The sequence below is a fragment of the Phyllobates terribilis genome, unplaced genomic scaffold, assembly GCF_046119375.1.
Source record: "Phyllobates terribilis strain yellow unplaced genomic scaffold, ASM4611937v1 Scaffold_11__3_contigs__length_659146591, whole genome shotgun sequence".
Classification (NCBI taxonomy): domain Eukaryota; kingdom Metazoa; phylum Chordata; class Amphibia; order Anura; family Dendrobatidae; genus Phyllobates; species Phyllobates terribilis.
Window position 1 is genome coordinate 503767897 of NW_027362771.1, and position 26729 is coordinate 503794625.

A 26729-nucleotide genomic window follows, 5' to 3' on the forward strand; every position below is an offset into this window, starting at 1 on the left:
GCTCCCGCGCTTCAAAGGGGAATTTGCAGACATGATGACTCCGATATGAATTATGAGATATTATGAGTTCCATAGGTCCGACAGTGACGGGACCCATATGTGTAGTGACCAAATCAGCCCAGGAATGTATAGCTACTTTTCCAGAGCTGTAACCCAAATCAGGGAGCTGCAGCGCAAAAATACCAGAATAGCAGACTGCAGCTATGCGAAGTGTGATATCAAAATAAAGATAAAATCATAAGGGAAAAAATGGCGTAGTCTGCAAGCTTCTGCGATCAACTAGCGATGAGTTATCGCAGAAGTTAGCGTTTCTAATAAAAATGTACAGGCTGGAGACCGGCCCACATGATGTCACCACAAGGGGCGTGTGGCCAGATCTCACCTGAGGTATAAAAGAATCTATGGAGAAGACAGGAGCACTCATTGCCAGGGGGGAATAAGAATTATAAGCAACGGGTCCTGTTCAATAACAGCATATTCCAACCGGGGAGCCCCTCCTCCACCTATATTGAGTCGTCGCAGCGAACTTTATAGTGTAAGTTTCACTTTTTTATCCTGTTTTATTTTATGTAACTGCCTATGTATTTTAATGTCCCCTTTGTAACATCCTTGTATATATTTTTCCTAAACACTGCCTCCCTTTTGGATTAAATATAAAATTTAATAGTTCTGTTTCTTTTGTTCTGTAATCGTTCCCTTCCCCGAAGCCATATACGCTACCAAAACGCAGGCGTCCGGCCAGGCCTGTATTATATTTCAAACTCGGCCGGTGGTGGCAGAGAGTATTAATAATTGGGCTATCGTGAAGCTGACAGTGACCGTACGGAAGGCGTTAAACACGGATTCCAGGCTGTGGAACCCAGGGTGTTGAGCCATACGCTCACTGGTCGCTTACCGATACCTACGTAGAGAGTAGTCTGGATCGCGTGCTCGCGACTCCGGACGAAATACGGACAGCGTGACGGCACGGTGAGATATTGTATGATCTCCCCAGTGTCGTCCTGACTGTGTGTGTTGGGTATCCCCTGACAAATTGGTGGCAGCGGTGGGATATTGTATGATCCTGCCGGTGTCGTCCCTGACACCTCTATAGACAGCTTAGGGTGGTTGAAACTGCAGAGAGATTCCCTTTAACAAAACAGCAGTATACAACTTTAAACTTTATATCCACAAATAGTTAAACTAATGGCTGAAAAGTATGCTTGACATCAAAACAGTCGGCATAAATGTTATATTTTCTGTTCTCTTCTTTTTTGAATATTTTTGGCTCTGTTAATTTTGTTCTCAGGTTTTGTTCATTTTTAGTGATGAGCGAGAATGCTCGGGTGTTATCCGAGTAGCTCCAGCGTGCTCGAATAATATGCTCGAGTCCTTGTGGCTGATTTAGAGGATTGCCTGTTTGTTAGGCAATCCCCGTGTTTGTTATGGCTGTCTAACAGCAGCGACACCTGTAGTCACGCAGACTCGAGCATATTATTTGAGCACAACGGAGCTACTCGGATAACATCCGAGCATGCTTGGATACCACTATATCTGAGCATGCTCGCTCATCTCTATTCATATTTCTTTTTTCAGTAAACGTCTAAGCAGTTGATGGGGTAGACAATAAAATGTACCTTGAGCACTGGAGCCAAGAAGACTGAGATCCCAGTGAGAACAAATACGATAATTCCGGTCACTCTTTGTTCCCTGTAATATAAAGGAAATGATGTGTTCAGTCCTAACATTGTGGTTCAGAAGATTCAGAAGCTTTTACTGAGTGCTCCGGAAATGGTCAACTTATACTAATAAAAAAAGAGGAGTGCAAATGAAATTCTCAGTATTTAGAAATCCTGGAATCTGTGAAATCCAAATAGCCCCAAAAAAGTTTTGACAAATGGCAATTATAAAATGACAAATTTGATAATCAATAGATTACTTTATTACAAAAAAGGCTACAATAAAAAAAAACAACAACATATAAATCATACAATACAGATTAAAATACAAAGTGCAGGAGAACAGGAGAAACCAAATTCATTAATGTACAGTATGTAATGGCAAATTAAATTAGCAGGGACACATATTGGTTTATGTAATGAAATGTAATTAGCAGCAAGTCTTAAATGTAACCAGTTTCATAGTTTTATATGATGTTGTAAGGTAACCCCAAACATGATAATTGTTAGTTGCTAAAATCACTGTATGTTAAAAAAAGAAGTAGAAATAAAATAAAAATGTGCAAAATAGTAACAAGCGGAATAAAAAATATTGTGCCAGCCCAAGAAATATATAAATGGCAAAATTCATACAGACCCAATTGCATGATGAGGCTGAGCTGTTCCTCCGTTACTCACTCCGATGCATGTTTCGCATAAGCTTCTTCAGGGAAGTCAAAATCTTAACTGAGCCTGAATTGTAGGAAGAATTGGAGACCAGAGGAAAATAAATCCAGGAACCTATAATGGTGCACTACACCTTCAACTCCAAAGATGTTGAAGTCAATGACGAACTTCATTTGAAGTGTTAGGGTTTGACAACACATTTTAGAACTATAGCATCCCGTTCTCGGATAATATCTCTGTGATATGAGAAAGGGAAACTACAGTCCTGAAGCACGTTGTCAAACCCTGAGACTTCAAATTAATCTCAACATTGACTTCTGCATATATGGAATTGAAGATATATTGCCCCATTACAGGTGTCTGGATTTTTTCACCTGGTCTCCAATTCGGATGCCTATAATTCATGTGAATTGATATTCCTTGATGAGGTCCTTGGCTGCAATCCACCATGCTTGATGCTATTCAATAGTGTTGTGCCTAGACGTAGCTGAATACTTTAATTTGGGCCTCCTTATACCACTTTCTTATGTACCATCACACCGGTACTGTCGTACTAACCTATGGAGTACCATCTTGATCTCCTCTTTTATGGTCACTATTGTCGCAAAGCCACTATTCCTGACTATGACTGCACCTGGTTACCTTTCTTTGAGAAGATGATGGCAGATGAACTTTATGGCTAAGTGTCACACAAAACTTGCAATATTGAAGTTCTCAATCAATCATTGGCCAAAAGTGATCGAAAGAAGAACATCTTTATGATGCATTACTGGTAACTTCCGATAGGGACATCTACCCTGAGTTGACTTGTCTAGTCTTGTACTTTTACAGATTAAGATCTAACTTGAACTTGCAAGGTGACACCACTGTGTAGGTACTAAGATGCTAGTGTGAGGACAAGTCTGCTCTGAGGACTATTTGGTGCAATCCAGGGACATCATTTGAGGTTTTTGGCTCTGGGGTTTGAGAACACAGCATTATCTTGACATTACAAGTAGACTTAGAGTTGGGCACATGACTAAAATTTTTCAGACTTTTTTGACTCTTGACTGACATGTTATCATTATTAAATTAACCGCAATTAATGACGTTTATATGTATGCAGTCAGACTAGAGATTTCCACGTACCTCACTCCCAAAAATTGTGGCTGTTCTCCAGGGGCACTGGTCTCTGTCTCCATTTTTAAGCTGTCAATATGAGCAATGGAGATGACAGTTGCTGCCACATACCAAGGCAGACCCATAAAGGAGCATATGGCCAAAAGAATGCCAACCCAGAAGAGATCTAGATGATAACCACATGCTTTCTGAAAAGACAAAAGATTTTTTCCCAATACATGGCATTCACTGTCCCAAACAAAGTATGGGAAATAGTCCCTATATTTATTTGTTAGCTTGGATTTGGTTTACACTTAACATTCTGATAAGTCTTATAAGATATTTATTATACAGTGGTGAGAACTAGTGTTTGCTCCCTTCCTGATTTCTAATTCTTTTGTATGCTTGTCACAGTTAAATGTTTCAGATCACAAAACAAATTTAAATATTAGACAAAGATAACACAGAGAAACACAAAATTCAGTTTTTAAATGAAGGTCTTTATTATTAAGGGAAAAAGAAATCCAAACCTACAGGGCCCTGTGTGAAAAAGTGATTGCCTCCCCTCCCGCTTAAAACATAAATTAACTGTGGTTTATCACATCTTTGAGAAGCTGAGTTCAATTTCTCCAGTCCACACACAGGCCTGTTTACTGCCACAACTGTTCTCAATCAAGAAATCACTTAAATAGGACCTGCCTGACAAAGGGAAGTAGACTAAAAGCTCTTCAAAATCTAGACATCATGCTGTGATCCAAAGAAATTCAGGAACAAATAAGAAACAAAGCAATTGAGATCTATCAGTCTGGAAAAGGTTATAAAGCCATTTCTAAAGCTTTGGGACTCCAGTGAACCACAGTGAGAGCCATTATTCACAAATTGTGAAAACATGGAACAGTGGTGAACCTTCCCAGGAGTGGCCGGCCGACCATAATTACCCCAAGAGAGCAGCGAAGACTCATCCAAGAAGTCAGAAAAGACCCCACAACAACATCCAAACAACTGCAGGCCTCACTTGCTTCAGTTAAGGTCAGTGTTCAAGACTCCACCATAACAAAGAGACAAAAATGGCATATATGGCAGAGTTCTAAGATGAAAACCACTGTTGAGCAAAAAGAACATAAAAGCTCCTCTCAGTTTTGCCAGAAAACATCTTGATGATCGCCAAGACTTTTGGGAGAATACTCTGTGGACTGACGAGACAAAAGTTTAACTTTTTGGAAGGTGTATGTCCCATTACATCTGGCGTAGAAGTAACACATCCTTTTAGAAAAGGAACATCATACCAACAGTAAAATATGGTGGTAGTGTGATGGTCTAGGGCTGTTTTGCTGCTTCAGGACCTGAAAGACTTGCTGTGGTAAATGAAACCATGAATTCTGCTGTCTACCAAAAAATCCTGAAGGAGAATGTCTGGCCATCTGTTCGTGACCTCAATCTGAAGCACACTTGGGTTATGCTGCAGGACAATGATCCAAAAGAAACAAGCAAGTCCACCTCTGAATGGCTGAAGAAAAGTCCTGACCTTAATCCAATTGAGATGCTGTGGCATGGTCTTAAAAAGGTAGCTCATGCTCGGAAACCCTACAATGTGGCTGAATTACAACAATTTTACTAAGATGAGTGAGCCAAAATTCCTCCAGAGCATTGTAAAAGACTCATTGCCAGTTAACGCAAACCCTTGATTGCAGTTGTTGCTGCTAAGGGTAGCCCAACCAGTTATTAAGTTTAGGGGGCAATCACTTTTTCACACAGGGCCCTGTAGGTTTGGATTTCTTTTTACCTTACTAATAAAGACCTTCATTTAAAAACTGCATTTTGTGTTTACTTGTGTTATCTTTGTCTATTAATTAAATTTGTTTTGTGATTTGAAGCATTAAAGTGTGACAAACATGCAAAAGAATTAGAAATCAGGAAGGGGGCAAACACTTTTTTATACCACTGTAGTTTGCTGATATACGCAGTACCTCCAGTTGAAAACGGCAATAGAAAAGAGAAATTCTTCTTTCCATACCCTCAGCTTATGCTCCTTTCGGTTCACGATGACTGCTGTAATTTGTTCGTCCATGAAAATCAGGATTGTCACCAGCAGAGCAGGCAGTGCACTGGCCAGATAAATCCACCAAGGATTCTTCCCAAATGGAAAAACAAACCAGCCTCGGTCTGGTCGCGTTGGCTAGGAATATATTAAAGTATACAGATTTTCAACGCAAATTCACTTTTAAGTATTTAGAGCTGAATTTCTGAAGATGTGAAAGTTTTTGCGCTTTGATGGTAAAAGAAGAAAACATTTAAGACTGAATATTATACTGACATATAAGTAGATAAAGATTAGAAGATCTTCAGGAGGGACAAGGTTCCAACACAATATAAGTCCTAAAGGTCCAGAAGACTACCCCATTACAGTCAATAACTTACCACTATGGTTCATCTTTTTAGGGTAGATTCATAAATAACCTGTTCGATTTTATTGAAGATATGCCCTGTGTGTGCAATGATAACTACAAAGATGTCAATAAAAGTGAGACAATGCAACCATATATTCCGTATAGAAGGATGGTGGCCCTATAAAACCTTAGTTCAACAATACATATAAGTCTATACATGATTATTTTTTTTTATATAAAATAAATAATAATAATAATAATCTGTAAATAAGACCTTACATTGGCTTAGTATAACCTATTGGAAGACCTCTGCTACTTCTCTGATCATGTTGGTGGTGCTACATTCGCCCAACAATAGGGAGATAGCTTCTGAGATCGGTCTGGGACAAACAAGTCATCATCCAACTTTACATAAATAATACAAGATTATAACCCTGTTATTACGTGTACATAAAGGGAACATGTCTGCAGGAATTCACATTGCAAACTATTTATATGTGCATGCAGCTCTTTCAAAGACAAGTCAAGCAATACCTTTGCGAAGATTGCAGTGAATTGCAGGTTGTATTGCAAGGAAAATAAACTTTATTTAAATGGAATCTGTCAGCAGTTTTTTCTGTGTAATCTGAAAACAGTGGAAATAGGAACTGAAACACAGATTTCAGCTTTGTGTCACTTATTAGGCTGTGTGCTGTTCTTTACTTACAATGAAGGCTTTATCACCAGGATATTATCACTGCCAGAGGGCTAAAGTCTCAAGCGACTGTTAAACCGACCACACCCCCTCCTGTGATAAGCAGCTCACTGTCAATAGACAATGTACATACAGAGCCTGTTGTGGGCGGGGGCAGCTTTCTCAGCTCTGCTGCATGCTACATCTAAAAACTTGCTGGAATCAGGGTCTCTTTCCTATATTAAGGGGCGCAAGTAATAACAAAAGGAAAGCGTTTAGGGAATTAAAGCAAGAGGGTAGTGATGAGGCATTAAATAATTATAGAGAAAAAAATAAATATTGTAAAAAGCAAATGAAGGCACCAAAGATTGAGATGGGGAGAGACATTGACAAGAAAATTAAAAATAATCCAAAAATATTCTTCAACTACATAGACTGTAAGAAACTCAGAATTTACAATGCTGGGCTTCTCAAAAGTAAAGGCCAATCTGCTAAAAGCATTTTTCTCTACAATAAGCTTCTGTCAACCTTATAAACAATGAAACCTTTTCTCCATTATTGAGAAATCAGCATTTTAATTGATATGTAAATAGCTATTATAGATCTGAAGCCTCTGTTACTCCAGCTCTATTCACCGCCCAGTGCTACCTCCTCTTGCTTGACTGCCAGCTGCAATGCTGTGTGAATTCTGGCAAAGGAGTCATAAGTCAAGCAGGAGGAGATGGTGCTGGGTGGGAAATAGAGCTGGAGTGACAGAGGCTACAGATCTACCATAGCCATTTGCATATGAATTTAAGCAATGATTTCTCAGTAACGGAGGAACATACTGGTCATGTAAAGGTATTGCTAGACTTATCTTTGAAAGAGCTTCATACATATATATGTAGTTTGGGGGGTGAAATCCTGCTGACATATTCTCTTTAAGATTATGCTTGGCTAATTTAAAAGTCCTTGTTTTTTTACCAGCTTATTTAAGGTTTGTCAAAAATCAACTACAGTAGGGCCATATTTTCTTAATTGATGGAAAGTTCCCAATGTGATTAATTGAGCAGAGTCATAAAGAAGGGATTTTGGTATGAATTAAAGTTTAGGTTTCCATCTGCCAGCACATTACTGTCTATTTTATCATATGCTTTACCTTAAACTCAGTAGGCACTTGAAGTTTAGGAGTATTTAATCCAGAGAGCATGTCCAGACCAACAAACATTAGAATAGACACAAAAATTGAGAAGTCGCTAATAAGTTTACGAAGCTTAAGAAAGCAGCATGTAAAAAGAGAAAGTTAGAAAAAGTTAGAAAAGGCCATAAATATGCAATGTGTTCTGTGCAATAAATGTCATATCTGTCTACCATTCTACTATGAGCAAGGTGATGCATAAGACATGTTACGGTAAGGTTACAGTTCCAGGGTACAAGAGGATTGTGACAGTTTAGGATTGACATAGATGAAAGGAAAGGATATAGACACCAGAGGCCAACCTTAATTTCGCTAGGAACATGCAATTTAGGTGTCTCCAGCTCAAAATATGCATCCACACCACAGAAGAAGAGGATGGCGACGACAATGGCAAAATCAGACACCAAGGTGCGAAGCTAAGGAAACAGGTAAAAGGCATGATTAACAAGAATACCACGACAAAACGTCCTACGGGCTCTACATGGTACACGTAAAAGGAAAATATTGTAGTTATTCCCCAAGAGAAAACATCATAGAATACAGATACAACAGCGTATTCCCAGATCTGTGCATGCAAGGGGTAAGCACTCCCGATGTGAAAGGGGTAAGCATTCCAGATGTGTAAGGGGTAAGCACTGCCGAAGTGTAAGGGGTAAGCACTGCCGAAGTGTAAGGGGTAAGCACTGCCGATGTGTAAGGGGTAAGCACTGCCGATGTGTAAGGGGTAAGCACTGCCGATGTGTAAGGGGTAAGCGCTAAGTGCTCCCGATGTGAAAGGGGTAAGCGCTCCTTATGTGTAAGGGGTAAGCACTCCCGTTGTGAAAGTGAAAGGGGTACGTGCTCCCGATGGGTAAGGGGTAAGCGCTCCCGATGTGTAAGGGGTAAGTGCTCCCGATGTGTAAGGGGTAAGCGCTCCCGATGTGTAAGGGGTAAGCGCTCCCGATGTGTAAGGGGTAAGCGCTCCCGATGTGTAAGGGGTAAGCGCTTCCGATGTGTAAGGGGTAAGCGCTCCCAATGTGTAAGGGGTAAGCGCTCCCGATGTGTAAGGGGTAAGCGCTCCCAATGTGTAAGGGGTAAGCACTCCCAATGTGTAAGGGGTAAGCACTGCCAATGTGTAAGGGGTAAGCACTCCCGATGTGAAAGTGAAAGGGGTACGTGCTCCCGATGGGTAAGGGGTAAGCACTTTAGATGTGTAACGAGTAAGCACTCTAGGTGTGTAAGGGGTGAGCACTGCCATTGTGTAAGGGGTAAGCACTCCCGATGTGTAAGGGGTAAGCACTGCCGATGTGTAAGGGGTAAGCACTGCCGATGTGTAAGGGGTAAGCACTGCCGATGTGTAAGGGGTAAGCACTGCTGATGTGTAAGGGGTAAGCACTCTCGATGTGTAAGGGGTAAGCCCTTTAGCTGTGTAAGTGGTAAGCACTCTCGATGTGTAAGGGGTAAGCACTCTTGCAGTGGTCACCCACTTTTTCACTCACAGGACTCTTGGCACCACCTTGTTTCTAACTTAGTTTTTTTCGTAGCACACAATTTGGCAAATGCTACTTTTCCAGCACTTTGTAGGATGCAGGGTCTTTCCATGACAGCTACACAGCTTATGCCACTATTCCATCCCCTGGGTCTCATTATTACTGGTAGGAAAACAGTAGCCAACATATCTTCTGCTTTGCTAAGACAGTCTGCTAACACTGACCCCATGCTGACTCCTGCTCTGTAATTTCTTTTTAGGAGTTTAACCTATTACACACCTACATTCAAGTGATCCATTGGTCATAACTGGACAGTCACCCTACCACTCTGCCAGGCATGCTGCCCGGGGCTCTCATAGTCAGACAGCAGCTAAACTGGCACCAAAAACTCACTGGCTCTGCATTCATTCCTACACACAAAAGGAGCCATAGGTTGCAGCAAAAACTAAGATATATACAGTGGGGAAAATAAGTATTTGATACACTGCTGATTTTGAAAGTTTTTCCATCTACAAAGCATGGAGAGGTCTTTAATTTTTATCGTAGGTACACTTCAACTGTGAGGCTGCGTGCACACGATGCTTTTTTCATGCGTTTATGCTGCGGAATTTCCGCAGTGGAAACGCATCAAAAACGCATGGCAATCCACACCCCGTGGTCCCCAATGGCATTCCGCAATGTCAATGCACATGCTGCGGATTTTTCCGCAGCGTTTCTGCAGCGCTCATAAATCCGCAGCATGTTCATTAATTTTGCGGAAGCGCCGCCATTGACTTGCATTAAGACGCATAGAATCCGTGTCTGTACATTTGTACAAGCGGATTATATGCGGTTCAATGTGCGGATGGTACCCAGTTCTGGAGGAGAGAAGACTCTCATCCAGACCTGGGTACCATTGTACCTGTAAAAAAAGAATAAAATAATAAATAAAGTTGATATTCACCTGTCCGGCGGCTCCTGCAGCGCTTCTCCTTCCAGGACCTGAGATGATGTCGCGGTCATGTGACCGCAGGCTGTCTCGCGAGATGCCGGCAAGCCAGGAAGGAACCAGGAAGGAGCGCGACGGCACACGCGGCGGGGGATTGGGGGTAAGTATAGCTTTTATTTTTTTATTTTTACGGTCACACTGTATAAATTCATGCTGTTTGCATGGATTTATACAGTGTGACCTAGTTGTCAAGCACTTTCCAAGTGATGCTATCGCCTGGAAAGTGCTTGTCAGTCCGCATGTGGAAACACATGCGTTAACGCATGTGGATACGCATGTGAATCCGCATGTATTCCGCATGTATTCTGCAGGAAAAACGCATGCACAATCTGCATGCGTTTTTCTGCCAGGGAGATGCAGAAATGCTGCAGAAATTTTCTGCTTAATTTCTGCATCGTGGGCACATAGCCTGAGAGACAGTATCTAAAAATCACATTGTATGATTTTTGCATAATTAAATTGCATTTTATTGCATGAAATAAGTATTTAATCACCTACCAACCAGCAAGAATTCTGGGTCTCACAGACCTGTTAGTTTTCCTTTAAGAAGCCCTCCTACTCTGCTCTCATTACCTGACTGTATTAATTGCACCTGTTTGAAATTGTTACCTGTATAAAAGACACTTGTCCACACACTCAATCAATCACACTCCAACCTCTACACCATGGCCAAGAAGACCAAAGAGCTGTCTAAGGACACCAGGGACAAAATTGTTGACCTGCACAAGGCTGGTATGGACTACAAGACAATAGGCAAGTAGCTTGGTGAGAAGGTGTGGCGCCCCTGAGGGTTTGACCGCCACAGGGATGCTGCACCTCTTCAATGGGGTGTGATGTTTCTCCTTCGAGGTAAGAACGGTGCAATGGTCAGGACCCCACCTCCACATCCAACACCACACTTCTCCCACCAGAGGGGGCTAGTAGGCACTGGTGTGCTGCCCCTACTGGGAAAATGGGAGACTGGGGAACCAAAAGATAGGGGGAACCATTTAGTGGGTGAGGGTGGAAGACGCATATCTAGTTACACTTAATATTTCATATTTAATAAACAGCCATCTTGGACTCATGTTTCTTTGATTGTGATTAGAGATGAGCGTTGTTCTACTCGAACTGTTCGCCAATCTCAAATTCGAGCTGTTTTGGGCGGTGTTCGAGCCGTTCGGCGAACACGAACAATTTGAGAAAAATTCGGCTGTTCGAGGTTATGTTCGATAACTGTTCGTGCACCAAAATCATAACTGGATTTTTTCTCAGTAATGATGAAAATTAATGTTAATACGCAGTTTGAGTGTACAGCGGGGTGGGGGGAGGGGCAGGGGATGGATCTCTGCAGGAACAATGAAGATCTCCATTTTTTTTTCTCTTTCCCGCATTTACAGTGGGGAGGTGCAATCTGTCAGCCTATCAGCAGCGCACACACGGAGCGAAGTGCTTTTTTTCACACAAGCAAGGGCATGTGTGATTGGCAGTGTATGTCACATGTCCTTGCCCTATAAGACCAAGCCATTTTCCCCGTCGCCACCATTTTCTCACTGCTGCAGCTGCGTGTTAGACGGCACCGCTGTTGCTGTGTGCGCTATACCTTGTTAATTTCAAGCCAATTTTCGCACAAATATACAGATAGCTTGGGAGTAGGGAATAGTTGTGATTGCAGTCCTTTTAAGGACTAGGTTACAGCATTTCCTACGACTTTTATCAGGGAGGTCTGTGCTCTTAAATAGATAGGTTGTGGGAGTAAAGACTAATTGTAATTGGAGTCCTTTTCAGGACTAGGTTACATGAGTTCCTATCAGTTTTTGCCAGGCAGGTCTGTGCCAGTGCTGTGCAAGTTTTTTTCACAGCATTTGGCTGAATCTAGCAAAGCTAATCCTTTTTGGCCTATTGCAGAGTGTGTTAGTCAGTGGAGTAGCCTATCTGTGTTGCAAGATATAACACCTGTGTATAGAATACCAATTTTTTTACTGCACCTAGTGAAGTAAAATCTTTTGGGCATAGCATCATTCTATTAGTCCATCTATACTGACCTCCATCAGGTTGCAAACTGAATATAATTTTTTTCTGCATCTAGCTCTGAAAAAATATTTGGGCTTCTAGCAGTGTGTGGGACTTGGTCTATTAGTCCATCTATACTGACCTCCATCAGGTTGCAAATTAAAAATAATTTTTTTCTTCATTTAGCTCTGAAAAAATATTTGGGCTTCTAGCAGTGTGTGGGACTTGTTCTATTAGTCCTTCTATACTGACCTCCAGCAGGTTGCAAATTGAATATAATTTTTTTCTGCATCTAGCTCTGAAAAAATAGTTGGGCTTCTAGCGGTGTGTGGGACTTGGTCTATTAGTCCATCTATACTGACCTCCATCAGGTTGCAAATTAAAAATAATTTTTTTCTGCATCTAGCTCTGAAAAAATATTTGGGCTTCTAGCAGTGTGTGGGACTTGGTCTATTAGTCCATCTATACTGACCTCCATCAGGTTGCAAATTAAAAATAATTTTTATCTGCATCTACAGTACCTCTGAAAAAATATTTGGGCTTCTAGCAGTGTGTGGGACTATTTGTATTAGTCCATCTATACTGACCTCCATCAGGTTGCAAATTCAAAATAATTTTTTTCTGCATCTAACCCAGCCAATAGTTTTGGCCTAATACCACAGTTTGGCCACTCAGCTCTGCTCGGTTACCATCCATTGTTTTTTTGTGCAAACAACTCCAGAGTTGTGAATTAGTTAACCACCAAAATGAGTGGAAAAAGGCCTGCTGCTGGTGGAAAGGGGAATAGGCGTGTTGGGAAGGGGAAAAAAGGTTGTGTCCGTGGGGTAGGTGTTAAAGCAACAGTAACATCTGCAGAAGAAAGACCATCTTCCAGCCAAACTAAAATGTCTACTTCTTTTAGCGGACAATGTGATAAGATCCCTTTCTTACGGCCACGCCAATCGCTACAAATTCCAGATGAGGCACAAAAACAGCAGGTGCTTCAACGGATATCAAGTGCTCCTTTAAGTGGGCTCTCCTCCACATCAACTTCAACATCACAAATACTCCAGTCCTCAAAGGTGTCACCCAAATCGCACTTGCTTCCTCACAGCTCCCAAATCTCCAGCTGCCCGTCTGAGTATGAGGTAGAACAGATGGTTGAGTCTGCAGAGCTGTTTACTCATACTATAGCCTGGGAATCAGAGGTCGACTCCAGCGCTTCTGTGAATCCAGACGAGGAAATGATCTGCACTGATGCCCAGAATCTTTATGAGTCGGATCCAGGACCAGACGCAGAAGGTTCTGACCATAATGTAGACCCTCATTCCCAAACTGTAACTCCTGTTGGTGGAGACAATGAGGAAGACGATGATAAGACTCAAATACCTGATTGGAGCGACAACTTTAGTTTTTTGTCAGGGCAGGAACAGGTTGGCTCTGAGGACGACGGGTGTGATAACGCACAGGGTGATGATGATGAGGTCGGAGATCCCACTTACTGTCAACCCACAGTCAGCCAAGAGATGAGGTCAGCAGAGGAGGTGGAGGAAGATGCTAGTGACGACGAGGTCAGGTTGCGCCTTCCTGGACAGAGACGTAGTACTGGAAGCACGTCAACAACTGCATCCTCAAACACAACTCTGCCTCTCACCACAAGTCGTGGTGGCTCTTCAGGTCGCATGGGTGCTAAGCCTTGCATAGCCTGGGCATTTTTTCAGATCGATAAAGATGACCCAACTCGTGTTATCTGTAACACTTGTCAGCAAAAGCTAAGTAGAGGCCAAAAAATACATAGTTTGAGTACTTCATGCATGAACCGGCACATGGACATGAAGCATAAGTTGCAGTGGGAAGCTCAGTGTGCTACAATGCGGCCTAGCCGGCCGGGCCAATCACCGTCTGCCATATCTTGTGCATCCGCGGCCTCTTCATCCTCTGTGACTGGGGGGACAGCAGTCACACCTGTTTTGGGGCGCAGACCTGCCACCTCTTTACCCGCAACAGCCAGCGTGATTGGCAGGTCATCATTTTCTTTGGAGGTGGTAACACCAGCTGGTGTTGAGCGCTGTCCGACATCGATAGCACCACCTTTGGATCAAGGCAACCTAACATGTCCGCCTGCATCTTCCTCACAGACCGGCAGTTTGCCGGGGACACCCTTATCAACCCCGTCTAAGCACAATAGCCAGCCCTCGGTCCCTCAGATGTGGACAAGTAAAAGACCATTTCCTCCTAGCCATGAGAAAGCTAAGAGGTTGAATTTCACCATCTGCAAGCTCTTGGCTACAGAAATGCTGCCTTTCCGCCTGGTGGACACAGAGGATTTTCGAGACCTTATGTCCGTCGCAGTGCCCCAGTACCAGATGCCCAGTCGGCACTACTTCTCAAAGAAAGGTGTGCCTGCTCTCCACCAGCATGTCGCACACAACATCACCGCTTCTTTGAGAAACTCTGTGTGTGACAGGGTGCATTTCACCACAGACACTTGGACGAGTAGGCATGGACAGGGGCGTTACATGTCGCTGACTGGGCACTGGGTAACTATGGTGACAGCAGGACAAGGGGCTGCTGTCCAAGTCTTGCCGTCCCCACGAGTTGTGCGTCAATCCTCTTTATGTCAAAGTTCCTCCACTGCTTCTGCCTCCTCAACCTCCTCTCGGTCTTCCACCTGCACCCAAAGCCTGTCTGGTCATGCCACAAGCTTTCTAACTGCGCAGAAGGGATCCTGCACACCTCCTTACTATGCTGGCAGTAGGGCTCAACGTCATCAGGCGGTTTTTACATTGAAATGTCTGGGAAATGTGAGTCACACAGCTGAGGAGTTGTGGTCAGCTCTGGAGAACCAATTTCATGAATGGTTGTCTCCACTGGACCTGAAACCAGGGAAGGCCGTGTGCGACAATGCTGCAAACCTGGGTGCGGCCTTCGCCGGGGCAATGTCACACACGTGCCTTGTATGGCTCACGTGTTGAACCTGGTTGTCCAGCAATTTTTAGCCCACTATCCCAGACTAGATGGCCTTCTGCAGAGGGCACGGTCGCTGTGTGCTCACTTCCGCCGTTCGCATCCCGCAGCTCAGCGACTTACATCTCTACAGAAGTCGTTGGGCCTGCCACTTCACCGGCTAAAATGCGATGTGCCTACCCGGTGGAATTCAACTCTGCACATGTTGCAGCGACTGTGGCAGCACCGACAAGCCCTGGTGTAATACGTTCTGACGTATAGCCTGGGCCAACGAGATTCAGAGGTGGGGCAAATCACGCTGGAGGAGTGGTCTCAGATCAGGGACCTATGCACCCTTCTGCACAGTTTTGAAATGGCGACGAAGATGTTTAGTGCTGACGATGCCATTATCAGCATGACTATTCCGGTGATTTACATGCTGGAGCACATGTTAAACAGAATTCGGAGTCAGGTGGTGGCACAAGAGGAGGTGGAGGAAGTAGAGGAGGAGGAGTTGTATGCGGAAGGGCTAACATCTGCAAGGTCCAGACGGTCGGCAGCACCAAGGCGGCAGGCATGTGAGGGTGGGGGAGATGGTTTTACCAGGGCGCATGGTAGCAGCCAAACTAGTGAGGAAGGTGCAGGAGCCCAGGAAGAAGTGGAGGACGAACTGATGGAAGACTCATCAGATGAGGGAGACCTTGATCACATTTCTGTTGTGCGAGGTTGGGGGGAGAGGACAGAGGAAGGAAGCATGATTGTTACCTCGCCACCAACACAACAGGGACTTGGTGCTCCTGGATGCGCAACACACATGAGTGCCTTCTTGCTGCACTACCTGCAACATGACCCTCGAATTGTGAGAATTAGAAATAATCCTGACTACTGGGTTGCCACACTGTTAGATCCCCGGTACAAAAGTAAATTTGCAGAAATTATTCCTGCCATAGAAAGGGATGCACGCATGCAGGAGTATCAGCAGAGACTGTTGCAGAATCTTACATGTGCTTTTCCACAAAATACCAGTGGTGCACGTAGTGAATCTCACAGTTCCAACTTGCCAACCGTGGGACCGTCAAGTGTTCAGCACTCAAACCGTAACAGAACCACAGTATCTGCTGGTAACATCAATTTTGCAGAATCATTTCACCACTTTTTTAGCCCATCCTTTGCAAGGCCACAGGAGACAAGAAGTCTGACACATAGTCAACGCCTAGAGACGATGGTACAGGAGTATCTCCAAGTAAACATTGAAGCCACGACTGTGTCACTGGACCCTTGCTCTTTTTGGGCTTCCAATCTGGATAAATGGCCGGAGCTAGCCACTTACGCCTTGGAGATCTTGTCATGCCCCGCAGCCAGCGTTCTGTCTGAACGTGTGTTCAGCGCTGCTGGTGGTGTGCTGACAGATAAGCGCACGCGGCTCTCCACTGATAATGTAGACAGACTCACGTTCATAAAGATGAACAAATCATGGATCCGAAACGACTTTTCTACCCCTGTGTCATCCTGGGGAGAGTAAAAGCTTGATGATTGGTTAAAATCACCCTACCAACCGTTTTAAGCTTTCAAATTACTAATCATGTTTATCTGTATCTTGACTGGAAAATAATTTGGGCTTTGTAGCAGTGTGCAGCACTGATCCTATTAGGCCATCTATACTAAAGCTTCACCAGATTTAAAATTAAAAATAATTTTTAGCTGCATCTAGCCCGGAAAATAATTTTGGGGCTCCGAGATGCGCAAGGCACATAAGTGCCTTCTTGCTGCACTACCTGCAGCATGACCCTCATATTGTCAGAATTCGAAGTAATCATGACTACTGGGTTGCCACACTCTTAGATCCCCCAAACTTTTCGATCAACCTTTTCATTTTAATAAAGACCAAAAAAATGGTCATTTTTGAAATTATAAGCATTAGCAGGTTGTTAGAAACTGAAATCAAACAGTTTTCAACTCAAAACTTTATTCTAGGTGATGTTACATTTTCACATAGGACCCCTTGTTCGAAAGGAGCTTCTGAACTCTCTCGTCCATTGAATTTGTCAGGTTTTGGATGGTTTCTGCTTCAATTGTTTTGCATGAGGACAGAATACCCTCCCAGAGCTGTTGCTTAGATGTGAACTGCCTCCCGCCATCATAGACACTCCTTTTAATGATGCTCCAAAGGTTCTGAATGGGGTAGAGGTCAGGGGAGCATGGGGGTCACACCATAAGTTTGTCCCCTTTTATGCCCATATCAGCCAGAGATGCAGATGTTTTATGTGCAGCATGAGATGGTGCATTATCATGCAGAAAAATGATCTTGCTGTGAAATACACGGTTCTTCTTCTTGAACCATGGCAGGAAGTGCTGTTTGAGAAAATCCACATACATTATGGAGTTCATCTTTAGCGCCTTCAGGGATCCTAAAGGGGCCGACAATCTCTCTCCCCATGATTCCAGCCCAAAACATTACTCCACCTCCTCCTTGTTGGCGCTGTAGCCGTGTTTGCGTGGGGTGTCCATCAACCAGCCATCCTCCACTCCATCCATCTGGACCATCGAGCGCTGCACGGCACTCATCCGTGAACAAAACAGTTTTGAAATCAGTCTTCATGTAATGTTTGGCCCACTGGAGCCGTTTCTGCTTGTGTGAAGTGGATAGAGGAGGTCAACAGGATGGCGCATGCACAGCTGCAAACCTCTGAAGGACCCTGCATCTTGTTGTTCGGGGGACGTTGGAGGCACAAGCAGCTTCAAAAACTTGTCTGCTGCTATGACAAGGCTTTTTTGCCGCTGCTCTTTCAACCTGACGTAATTGCCTGTAGGAAAGAGTCCTCAATTTGCCCTTATCAGCACGCACACGTGTGTACTGTGAATCAGCTACATACTTCTTGATTGCCAAGACACTTCATCCTGATCATCGCACAATGTTGATTGTAGTCATGCCTTGACCTAAACACTCCACAATTTGTTGCTTCTCAGCAGCCGACACATCCTTTTTCTTTCCCATTTTGGCAGAAAATGTAGGCTGCTTAATAATGTGAGAGAGCCTTCTTAAGTAGTCTTGCCTTTCATTGGACACACCTGCCAAACTAATTAGCACAGGTGTCTGCAATTGCTTACAGTGATATAAAGAGCCCTGACACACATCACCATCAATGAGTTTAACTGACAAACAAACAAATTCTTCCCTTATCACTCCTAAACACTTTTTGTATAATAATTTGGAACGCAGTGTACATGTGCTTTTCCACAAAACACCAGTGGTTCACGTAGTGAATCTTACAGTTCTAACTTGCCAACCGTGGTCTGTATGGAGTTGTTCAATAAAGGGCCCAAAATTAAGATAACATAGATGGGAGAGGTCTCTATGAATAGGAATTCCTAAGTATTTGATACCCTGTGAGGGCCAGGCAAAGGGAAAGTTGGACTGGATGGAATCCTATATGGATTTGGGGAGGGAGACATCGAGGGCCTCAGACTTCGCTGCATTGATTTTAAAATTTTACCATGTAACAAAGTGATCTATTTCAGCCATAACAGCATGGATGGATATATGTGATTGAGCGATATATACTAGGACATCATCAGCAAATAGAGAGCACTTGTACTCGGTGCCTCCCACCTCAATCCACCTAATATTGGGGTTATGGCGAATTGATGAGAGCAGGTGCTCCGTCACTAGGATGTATAAGAGAGGGGACAGAGGACATCACTGCCTTGTCCCATTGGTGATTGTGAAAGGTGATGAAAATGTTCTGACGCACCCCCTGGGCCTTGGGACACCCGGAGCCGGACCCTTTTTGGTGGATGCTGGTGGTTGTAGTCTTCGTGGCGGCGACCCAGTTCCGTGGCTCAGGGCGGTCAAACCAGTGGCGGAGCTATTTATGTGGTTTTCATGTTTAAATGTCCGACTACGCCACCCGTGGATTGCGGTCAGAGTGAACCGCCGCTACAGGGCAGACCACTGAGGCTGGTGTTGTGGGTGCAGCAGAGCGTAGCATAACTCCCCACGGGAGGAGTATAGCCTCAGGGCAGTGTATGCGGAGGATGGGGGTGATGGTGCAGGGCAGCAGCAGTAACGACACGGAGTCAGTGATGCAGTTCAGGGCCTTTACTCACAGTTCTTATTATCCAGACCACGTCTGCAGGTAACGGCTGCCCACGTCGTACTGTGCTCACCAGGTGAGGGGCTCAGACAACTCCCAGATAACTTTGGAGCACTTCACAGGACCCCCTTTGTGTGTCCTTTGTCTGGCCTTTCTTACCAACACTTCTGTCCGGCTGCCTCGGGCCTCCTCTTGGTAAACTTGGCGCCAGTTTCCCTGACCCTATGTGGTGCCTTCCTAGCGGGTGTAGCGAGGGGCTGCGCCACATAAAATGTCAGAGCCTCCGGTTTCTAGCTGAGGGTCGTTTCCTGCCTCCACTAGTTCGGGGACCGGTCTCCCCCTTTGGCCTGACCCCTCCACGCAGGTGGATTCGGGCGTGCGGTGGCGACTCGCCCGTCCGCACCCCTGGGATCCCTTCATTCCTCGTTCCTGGAGCCTTCTCCGCTCCTCTTCCTTCCTTCTCCCTCTTCCAGGCCTGGGCCTCTGTTACTAGGCCCGCCTCCGGAGCAGAGCTCATGCAGAGCCCCTGCTCCCTGCCACTTCTGCTCAGACTTCTCTGCACTGAACTAAGATGGTGCCCACCTTTTATACTCCCTTCTCAATGCACCCAGGAACTGCTTCCTCCCTGCTCCTGCACTACAGGGTTCCCCTTCCTCAGTGTTCCCTCCCCCCACTCCAGCCAGGGACAGGGACTGTCGTGCCCATCTCAGGGGCATATTGGTCGCCCTGCCCCACGGCAATGTGGTGTAATGCATGCAGGTGTCGGGTCCTGATCCACACTCCATCCTTACCTGAGAGTGAGATATCACACCTCTGGGTGAGGTGCAATACGTCTGTAGCAACCGAGCCCTCAGGGTGCTACAGTTCCATTTATCTTCAGCCTAGGTGACGTATTGCGATACAGGGCCGTGATTTTGGCTATAAAAGGGTCCCCTAGACCCCTACCCCAAGCTTTTTAAGAGAATCATATATGGCGTGCCAGGAGACTCTATGGAATGCTTTCTCAGCATCCAACGAGAGTATCTAATTACAAATTTTTAACTGCATCTAGCCCAGGAAATACTTTGTGCCTAGTAGCAGTGTCTGCTAGTGAGCGGATTATCCCGGCTGTTAAGCAAGCTGCACCACCTGTAGTTTAGACACTTAATTTTTTCAAAGGAAATGCTTCGGGACCATGGGATACTTAGTGAAGAGCATCAGGAGGCACCCCAAGGCATAGGGGCTGGGACTGGCAGTAGGATGCCTTGCGGTGGACAGCCGAGCTCGATCCTTATAAAAGCTTTTTAACTGCAGCAGCTTTAGTGGACGCTACTGGAGCTGGAATTACCGCGGCTGCTGGCATGAGACTTGCCCTCCAATAGATCCTTGTAAATGGATTTAAAGTGTATTCATTCAAATTAGAGAGACAATTTAAATTAAAAAGCTTAGAGCTGCCTCCACCACAGGGGGGCTCGCTCGACCCACCAGCGGACAGGCACCAGTATTGGGAGAGGGGGGCTGGCCGTCAGGGTTCACCGCGGCTCTGGCACAAACCCGGCGACACGGAGGTGGCACGGGCAGGAGCGGACTGGCCGTGTCGGCTTCTCACTTTTTGGATTTTAGAAGGGCATGACATGCCTATATCTGTGTCTCCCCCTCCTTTTACTCCTCCACCTCTTTTATTTTCGCATGACTATATGTACTTGTCACTTTTCCATGTGTTAGTTATGTCTTCTGAGCAGTTTGTCAGCTTTTGGACACCTTTGAAGGTGTTTTCTATGTGTTTCTATGTGTTTTTGTTTGCCTGCCATTGGTTTTAACGGTGTTCGAAGGTGTTCGACGAACAGTTCGACGAACAGTTCGGCGAACACACGGGTGTTCGACGAACCGAACCGAACTCGAACACTACGGGGGTGGCTCAACACTAATTGTGATCTCCATCCCTGAACGTGGCTTCTGGGTGAACCTGCAGCGGATGGAGACACGGCCCTCGTACCCTGGCCTCGAGTCGAGGGGCAGGTTGGCGTTAACGTATGTCTCAACCCGGTCAAGGACCATACCCAAGAAGGCCTGGAGCTTAGGAGCGTAGCTCCACCGCAAAAGGATCCCAGGGGAATGCAGACGGAGCGGTATACACCACCTGTCCTCGCTATTCTGGCCTAGTCAGAGGGATTCCGGCTGCAAGAGGGGTACCGGCCCCCGACACCTGACTTTGCTACTCTATGTCCTAGTCAGGAAAGCCCGGCAGGCCCAGAGGATCCCATCGGGTAACGGAAGAAGCGGAGCTGCCATCCGTACCCTTTTTCTGAGCGTAGTCCAGAGGGAGACCCGGCCTATCTACACACACACACACACAGACAGGAAAGGACCCGGTATGAAGTCTAGGAACACTCTGGTGCGGGGTCCTGATTGAGCACTTGAATTACTCAGAGGTTGTCGGACCCCCGTCCCTGGTGACCGCAGAACTCCGTGAGGAGCAGGGAGAAGCCTTGCAGCTGTACTCTCCACCGTGAGTAAATATCCTGGAAGTCAACCCCTATGGCCTCCGGACTCTTTATTTCTTCACTGCACCGCACCACGTAGAACCAGACCTCCTATACTACAACCCCCTCCATCCTTGTCTCTGCCCTGGGGCCCTGCTCCGCCTGTGGGGAGTAGTATCAACGTCGGCTGCCACAACATCCCGCCTCAGAGGACTGCAGCAGCGCTGGTGGCCTTCATCAGGTACCACAGGTGGCGTAGTCGATAAGAACCACTCAACCCTGATAGCCCATCCTCTTTTTTTTTAAATGTGACGGCCCTGGACACGGAACGGGTCTAGGCCACGACTGCTTCCCCCCCAACATCTGACCCGGCTCCGAGTTCCCCATCTCCCAGGGTGGACTGTGAGCGTCACAAAGGCAACAACTGTTGGCACAATTATTAGAAAATGGAAGAAACAAGATGACTGTAAATCTTCCTTGGTCTGGGCCTCCATGCAAGATCTCGCCTTGTGGGGTAAGGATGATTCTGAGAAAGGTCAGGAATCAGCCCAGAACTACATGGGAAGACCTGGTCAATGACCTAAAGAGAGCTGGGGCCAGAGATTCAAACATTACCGTTATACCACACTACGCCGTCATGGATTAAAGTCCTGCAGGGCGCGCATGCCAGCACATGTCCAGGCCCATTTGAAGTTCACCAATGACCATCTGGATGATCCCGAAGAGGCATGGGAGAAATCATGTGGTCAGTTGAAACCAAAATAGAACTTATTGGTATCAACTCCACTCACCGTGTTTGGAGGAAGAATAAGGATGAGTTCAACTCTCAAGAACACCGTCCAACCGTGAAGCATTGTAGGGGAAACGTCATACTTTGGGGGTGCTTTTCTGCAAAGGTGACATGACGACTGCACTGTATTGAAGAGAGGATGGATGGGTCATGTATTGCAAGATTTTGGTCAACAACCTCTTTCCCTCAGTAAGAGCATTGCAGATGGGTTATGGCTGGGTCTTCCAGGATGACAATGACATGAAATACATAGCCAGGAACTAAGGAGTGGCTCAGTAAGAAGCATTTCAAGGTCCTGGAGTGGCCTAGCCAGTCTCCAGACCTGAACCCAATAGAAAATCTTTGGAGGGAGCTGAAACTCAATGTTGTCCAGCGACAGCACAGAAACCTGAAAGATCTGGAGATCTGTATGGAAGAGTGGGCCAAAATCCCTGCTGCAGTGTACAAACTTGGTCAAGAATTACAGGAAACCTCTGACCTGTGTAATTGCAAACAAAGGTTTTTGTACCAAATATTAACTTCTGTTTTTATATTGTATCAAATGCTTATTTCATGCAATAAAATGCAAACTAATTATGTAAAATGGATTTTATTTTTAGATTCTGTCTCTCACAGATGAAGTGTACCTACGATAAAAATTACAGACCCCTCCATTCTTTGTAGGTGGGAAAACTTGCAAAATCGGCAGTGTATCAAATACTTATTTTCCCCACTGTAAATATATAATACAGTGCACAACATAACAAAGGGGCAGTACACCCAACAAAAAAGTGGGCAACATGTCCCAACTACAATTCCCTGCAAACAAAGGGATTCTTCATCTGCTATTGGCCACATGTTAAAAAAAAGTTTATTTTAAGTATATTTTTTGGACATCACTGCATTGCCTGCTGAAGCTTTTGTACCAAAATTTGCAAATTTTCAGCCAAATTCAGATGATCATACCACACACTTATATTTTCATCCAACAATCTCTCAAAAAAATCCAAACTAACATCACATTTCGTCATTCAAACAATGGTGGGCAAAATGTTTAAAATGGTCCACCATTTCGGCTGACTATTATCTCATGTATATATGCAGGTTTATTATGTTCATGTGGCACTTTCCTAAATCCCCCACCTACATGAAGAGTGTGCATACCATGGCAGTCTACTATGGGCTTGAGTATAGACGATCCCTCTTCCATGTTGGCCTTGTCTCCATTTTAATGAGAGATCCTTTAGATGATCGTGGACTTTACACATTCAATGAGATTTAGAGTATGGTGGCCAGGCGGTTCCCAAAAGGGCCTACTGGAGTCACAATTGTGATGAAAAAGTGGATGTATAAGTCTCCTTACCTTGGTTGGAAAGTATCGGCTAAACTTGAATTTCTTTAGCGTTAAGGTCATAGAATAAGTTCCAAAGAAAAGGATGAAGGACATTAGCGCCAGGTCAGGCACATAATTGCATGAGTTTCCCAGCAGGCTTCCTCCATATTTCAGACATTCCTTCATACTAAGCTGGCTCCAGTCCAACGCTGTGTTATTCATGGCATTGTACTTGGAATTCATGTAGGGAAGATGATAACCAACATATTTTTAGAACAGCAGTACTCCTTTCTTCTGCCAGTAAATAATTTCTAGCAATTCATGCCTCGCAGTTAGCGCATAATATAATGGTTTATTGGGTATTTGTAGGATATCTCTACTTAGTATTATTGCATCCGGCCTGAATTCAGCTAATATACGCACACACAACTTTTCTTAGTAGTCACCAACATTATTTTAAAAACAATTACCAAGATAATGGCACTGCTACAGTGTTTTAACAATTTTAGTCCGTAAGGTTTTAGATTTGGTAGAAAAAATAGTGGGTAACCAGATAAGGTGGTGTAAAGCTTGTAGAAAAATATTCAATGTAAAAAAGGAGATTTGAAAAAAGGAAAGTGGCACTCACCTCTGGTGTATGAGAAAACGACAACTTTATTTGGTTATCATGTGAAGAGAGGAGACATGAAGGGATGAATGAACGACAGCTGTTTCGCGTAACTACACTTCTTAAGCTGGAAGAAGAGTATTTACGCGAAACAACTGTTGCTCAGTCATCCCTTCCCTTCTCATCTCCTCACACGATGACCAAATAAAGTTGCCGTTTTTTCACATACCAGTGGTGAGTGCCACTTTCCTTTTTTCAAATCTCCTATTTTGCAGTAACTTTGGTGAACCTAACTTCTGCAGCGCAGATAATACTTTTTCTTCCTTTCCTGTGATGGTTCTCATGAGAGCAAGTTTCCTCATAGCGATGGATGTTTTTTGTGACTTCACTCAATTAAGGATATCTTAAAGGTTCTAGCAATTTCCAGGATTGACTGACCTTCATGGCTTAAAGTAATGATGGTGTGTTATTTATTTTTACTTAGTTGAGTAATTCGGTCATATTTTGTCTTAGAATAGTAGGTGTATATGGCTCTGTACTGTATGGAACTGTATATCACCGCTGCCTCTGCAAAACACACCCTATGGTCGCAAACACTTTAGGAAAGCTAGTGATTTCACAAATCAACTCTTGATGAGGCAATACCTGTCCATTGGAGGCCATTGCAGTTGACTACATAATGAGTGCTGCTTGAGTGAATGCTAAGGGGGTGTAAAGTTGTTGTCAGTGTAAAAGGGTGGTAATTTTAAGACGCTAAGGTTTAAAAGGAATTTGTCATGTCCAAAAATGCTAATTACCTGCATATATAAGGTTGATCTGTAGGTAAATTCTGCCTATCTTACTGGAGAACCAGCTACAGGGAGAAAATGAATTGATATCCTTCCATTCATTGGGGTGGTGCAGGGAGCAGCTATAGTCACTGCTCACATTACAATAAGCCCGTTGTCAAAACTATCCGGCACTTTGATTGACAGCCTGCTTTGCAGTGTATTTGTGCAGTGTTTGTGTTCAGTAGAGGCTGTCAAAGTACAGGGGAGTTATTACAGCCGCTCTCACAGTATAGCCTGTTATAGCACCCCAATGACTGGAAATGAGCGGCTACAGAGAGGATATAAGATCATTTTCTCCCTGTAGCCGCACTTGCAGTAAGGCAGCCAAGCAGGATTTTAAAGCTATTTACCTGCAGATTAACCCTAAATCTGAAGGTAAAGAATGATTTCGGACATGACATGTTCTCTTTAACACATATTTGTTTCCCAAAAGTTTCTTCGCTCCTTGATTCTATATGTGTTCCTTTGTGGTTTTACTGCCTTCAGTGCACATTCCAACAAGAACAAGGAAAAACATTGCATGAGCAAGTGTGTCCAAACTTTTGACTGGTACTGCACACCCATAAGTCCTCCTAAAAAAACAGACATCTTCAAAAAATTTGGCACAATCTATGTCTATTGCTATTCATACTTCATTTTCCTTTTCACAGTGTCAAAGTAGGTGTAAAAAGTTTGCAAACATCTAATAAATTTTGCAAACGTACATTATGTACTGCATTATTCCACTCCTCTGTTATTCCTCCTGAAATGCATTAATACATTGTGACATAGGCGTTGCCATTCCACTTGTCCATAGGGCGTGTCACTCGACAGTCATTACTGAATGGACAGTGGCAGATTATGTAGTGACACCCCATCCCCCGACTAGTTATCAATTTATTCATACATTTCCGGGATATAGTTTAGACTCACACATTAGCCATATAATATACATTTAGGGTATTTTTTGGATCAGGGATCAGATTTACTATACTTTACTTACCAAAGAAATGTTAGTGTTGTTTGGTGCAAACAGAGCTGAAGCATTAAATGAAGTCATGTTCACTGCAAGACAAAGATTTCTGTTTTTTAGCTTACATGTATACAGGTATAAAACACAATAAAAAAATAACAAATAGGAAGGATCTCTAAGGTTGTCAGACCCTCATCAAAAAGGTGGTATTTTGCTCTGGAGGATCATTACATACCCAGCTCACTAATTAAGGTAGCACTGTGTAATGCTTCATTTCACCTGCGGTGGTGCTGTAGGGATATAGAACACTTATTGCTAGACTCATCCATTGATTAAAGGGGTTGTCCACACTCAATCCTTATTTTTTACCCCAATAAAATAATAACACGTATGCTCACCTCCGGTGCTGGCGCTGTTTCAACAGTATCGGCACTGGTTCTCCCTAGGATCCCATGACAGATCAGCAGCTGATATGTCACGTGATCTCCTGTAGAGCCAGTGCCGACACCACTGGAACAGCCCTGGCACCGGATGTGAGTATAGGTGCCATTATTTTACTGGGGGAAACATACATAATTACATAGTTACATAGTTTATAAGGCCGAAAAAAGACAAGCGTCCATCCAGTTCAGCCTAATTCTTGTGCACT

The 26729-nt window shown here is 44.3% G+C and overlaps 1 protein-coding gene across 1 annotated transcript in view; it reads right to left on the reverse strand.

The window, feature by feature from the left end:
• Nucleotides 1-26729, reverse strand: part of SLC4A5 (solute carrier family 4 member 5) — a 126685-nt gene that overhangs the window by 24855 nt on the left and 75101 nt on the right. Inside the window, exons 14-19 of the mRNA XM_073653579.1 lie at nucleotides 26111-26172; nucleotides 23722-23922; nucleotides 7962-8075; nucleotides 5437-5598; nucleotides 3453-3631; nucleotides 1617-1689 (exon numbers count right to left, since the gene is read on the reverse strand). Coding sequence (XP_073509680.1) covers nucleotides 1617-1689; nucleotides 3453-3631; nucleotides 5437-5598; nucleotides 7962-8075; nucleotides 23722-23922; nucleotides 26111-26172 — 791 coding nt within the window. The remainder of the gene's footprint in view (nucleotides 1-1616; nucleotides 1690-3452; nucleotides 3632-5436; nucleotides 5599-7961; nucleotides 8076-23721; nucleotides 23923-26110; nucleotides 26173-26729) is intronic.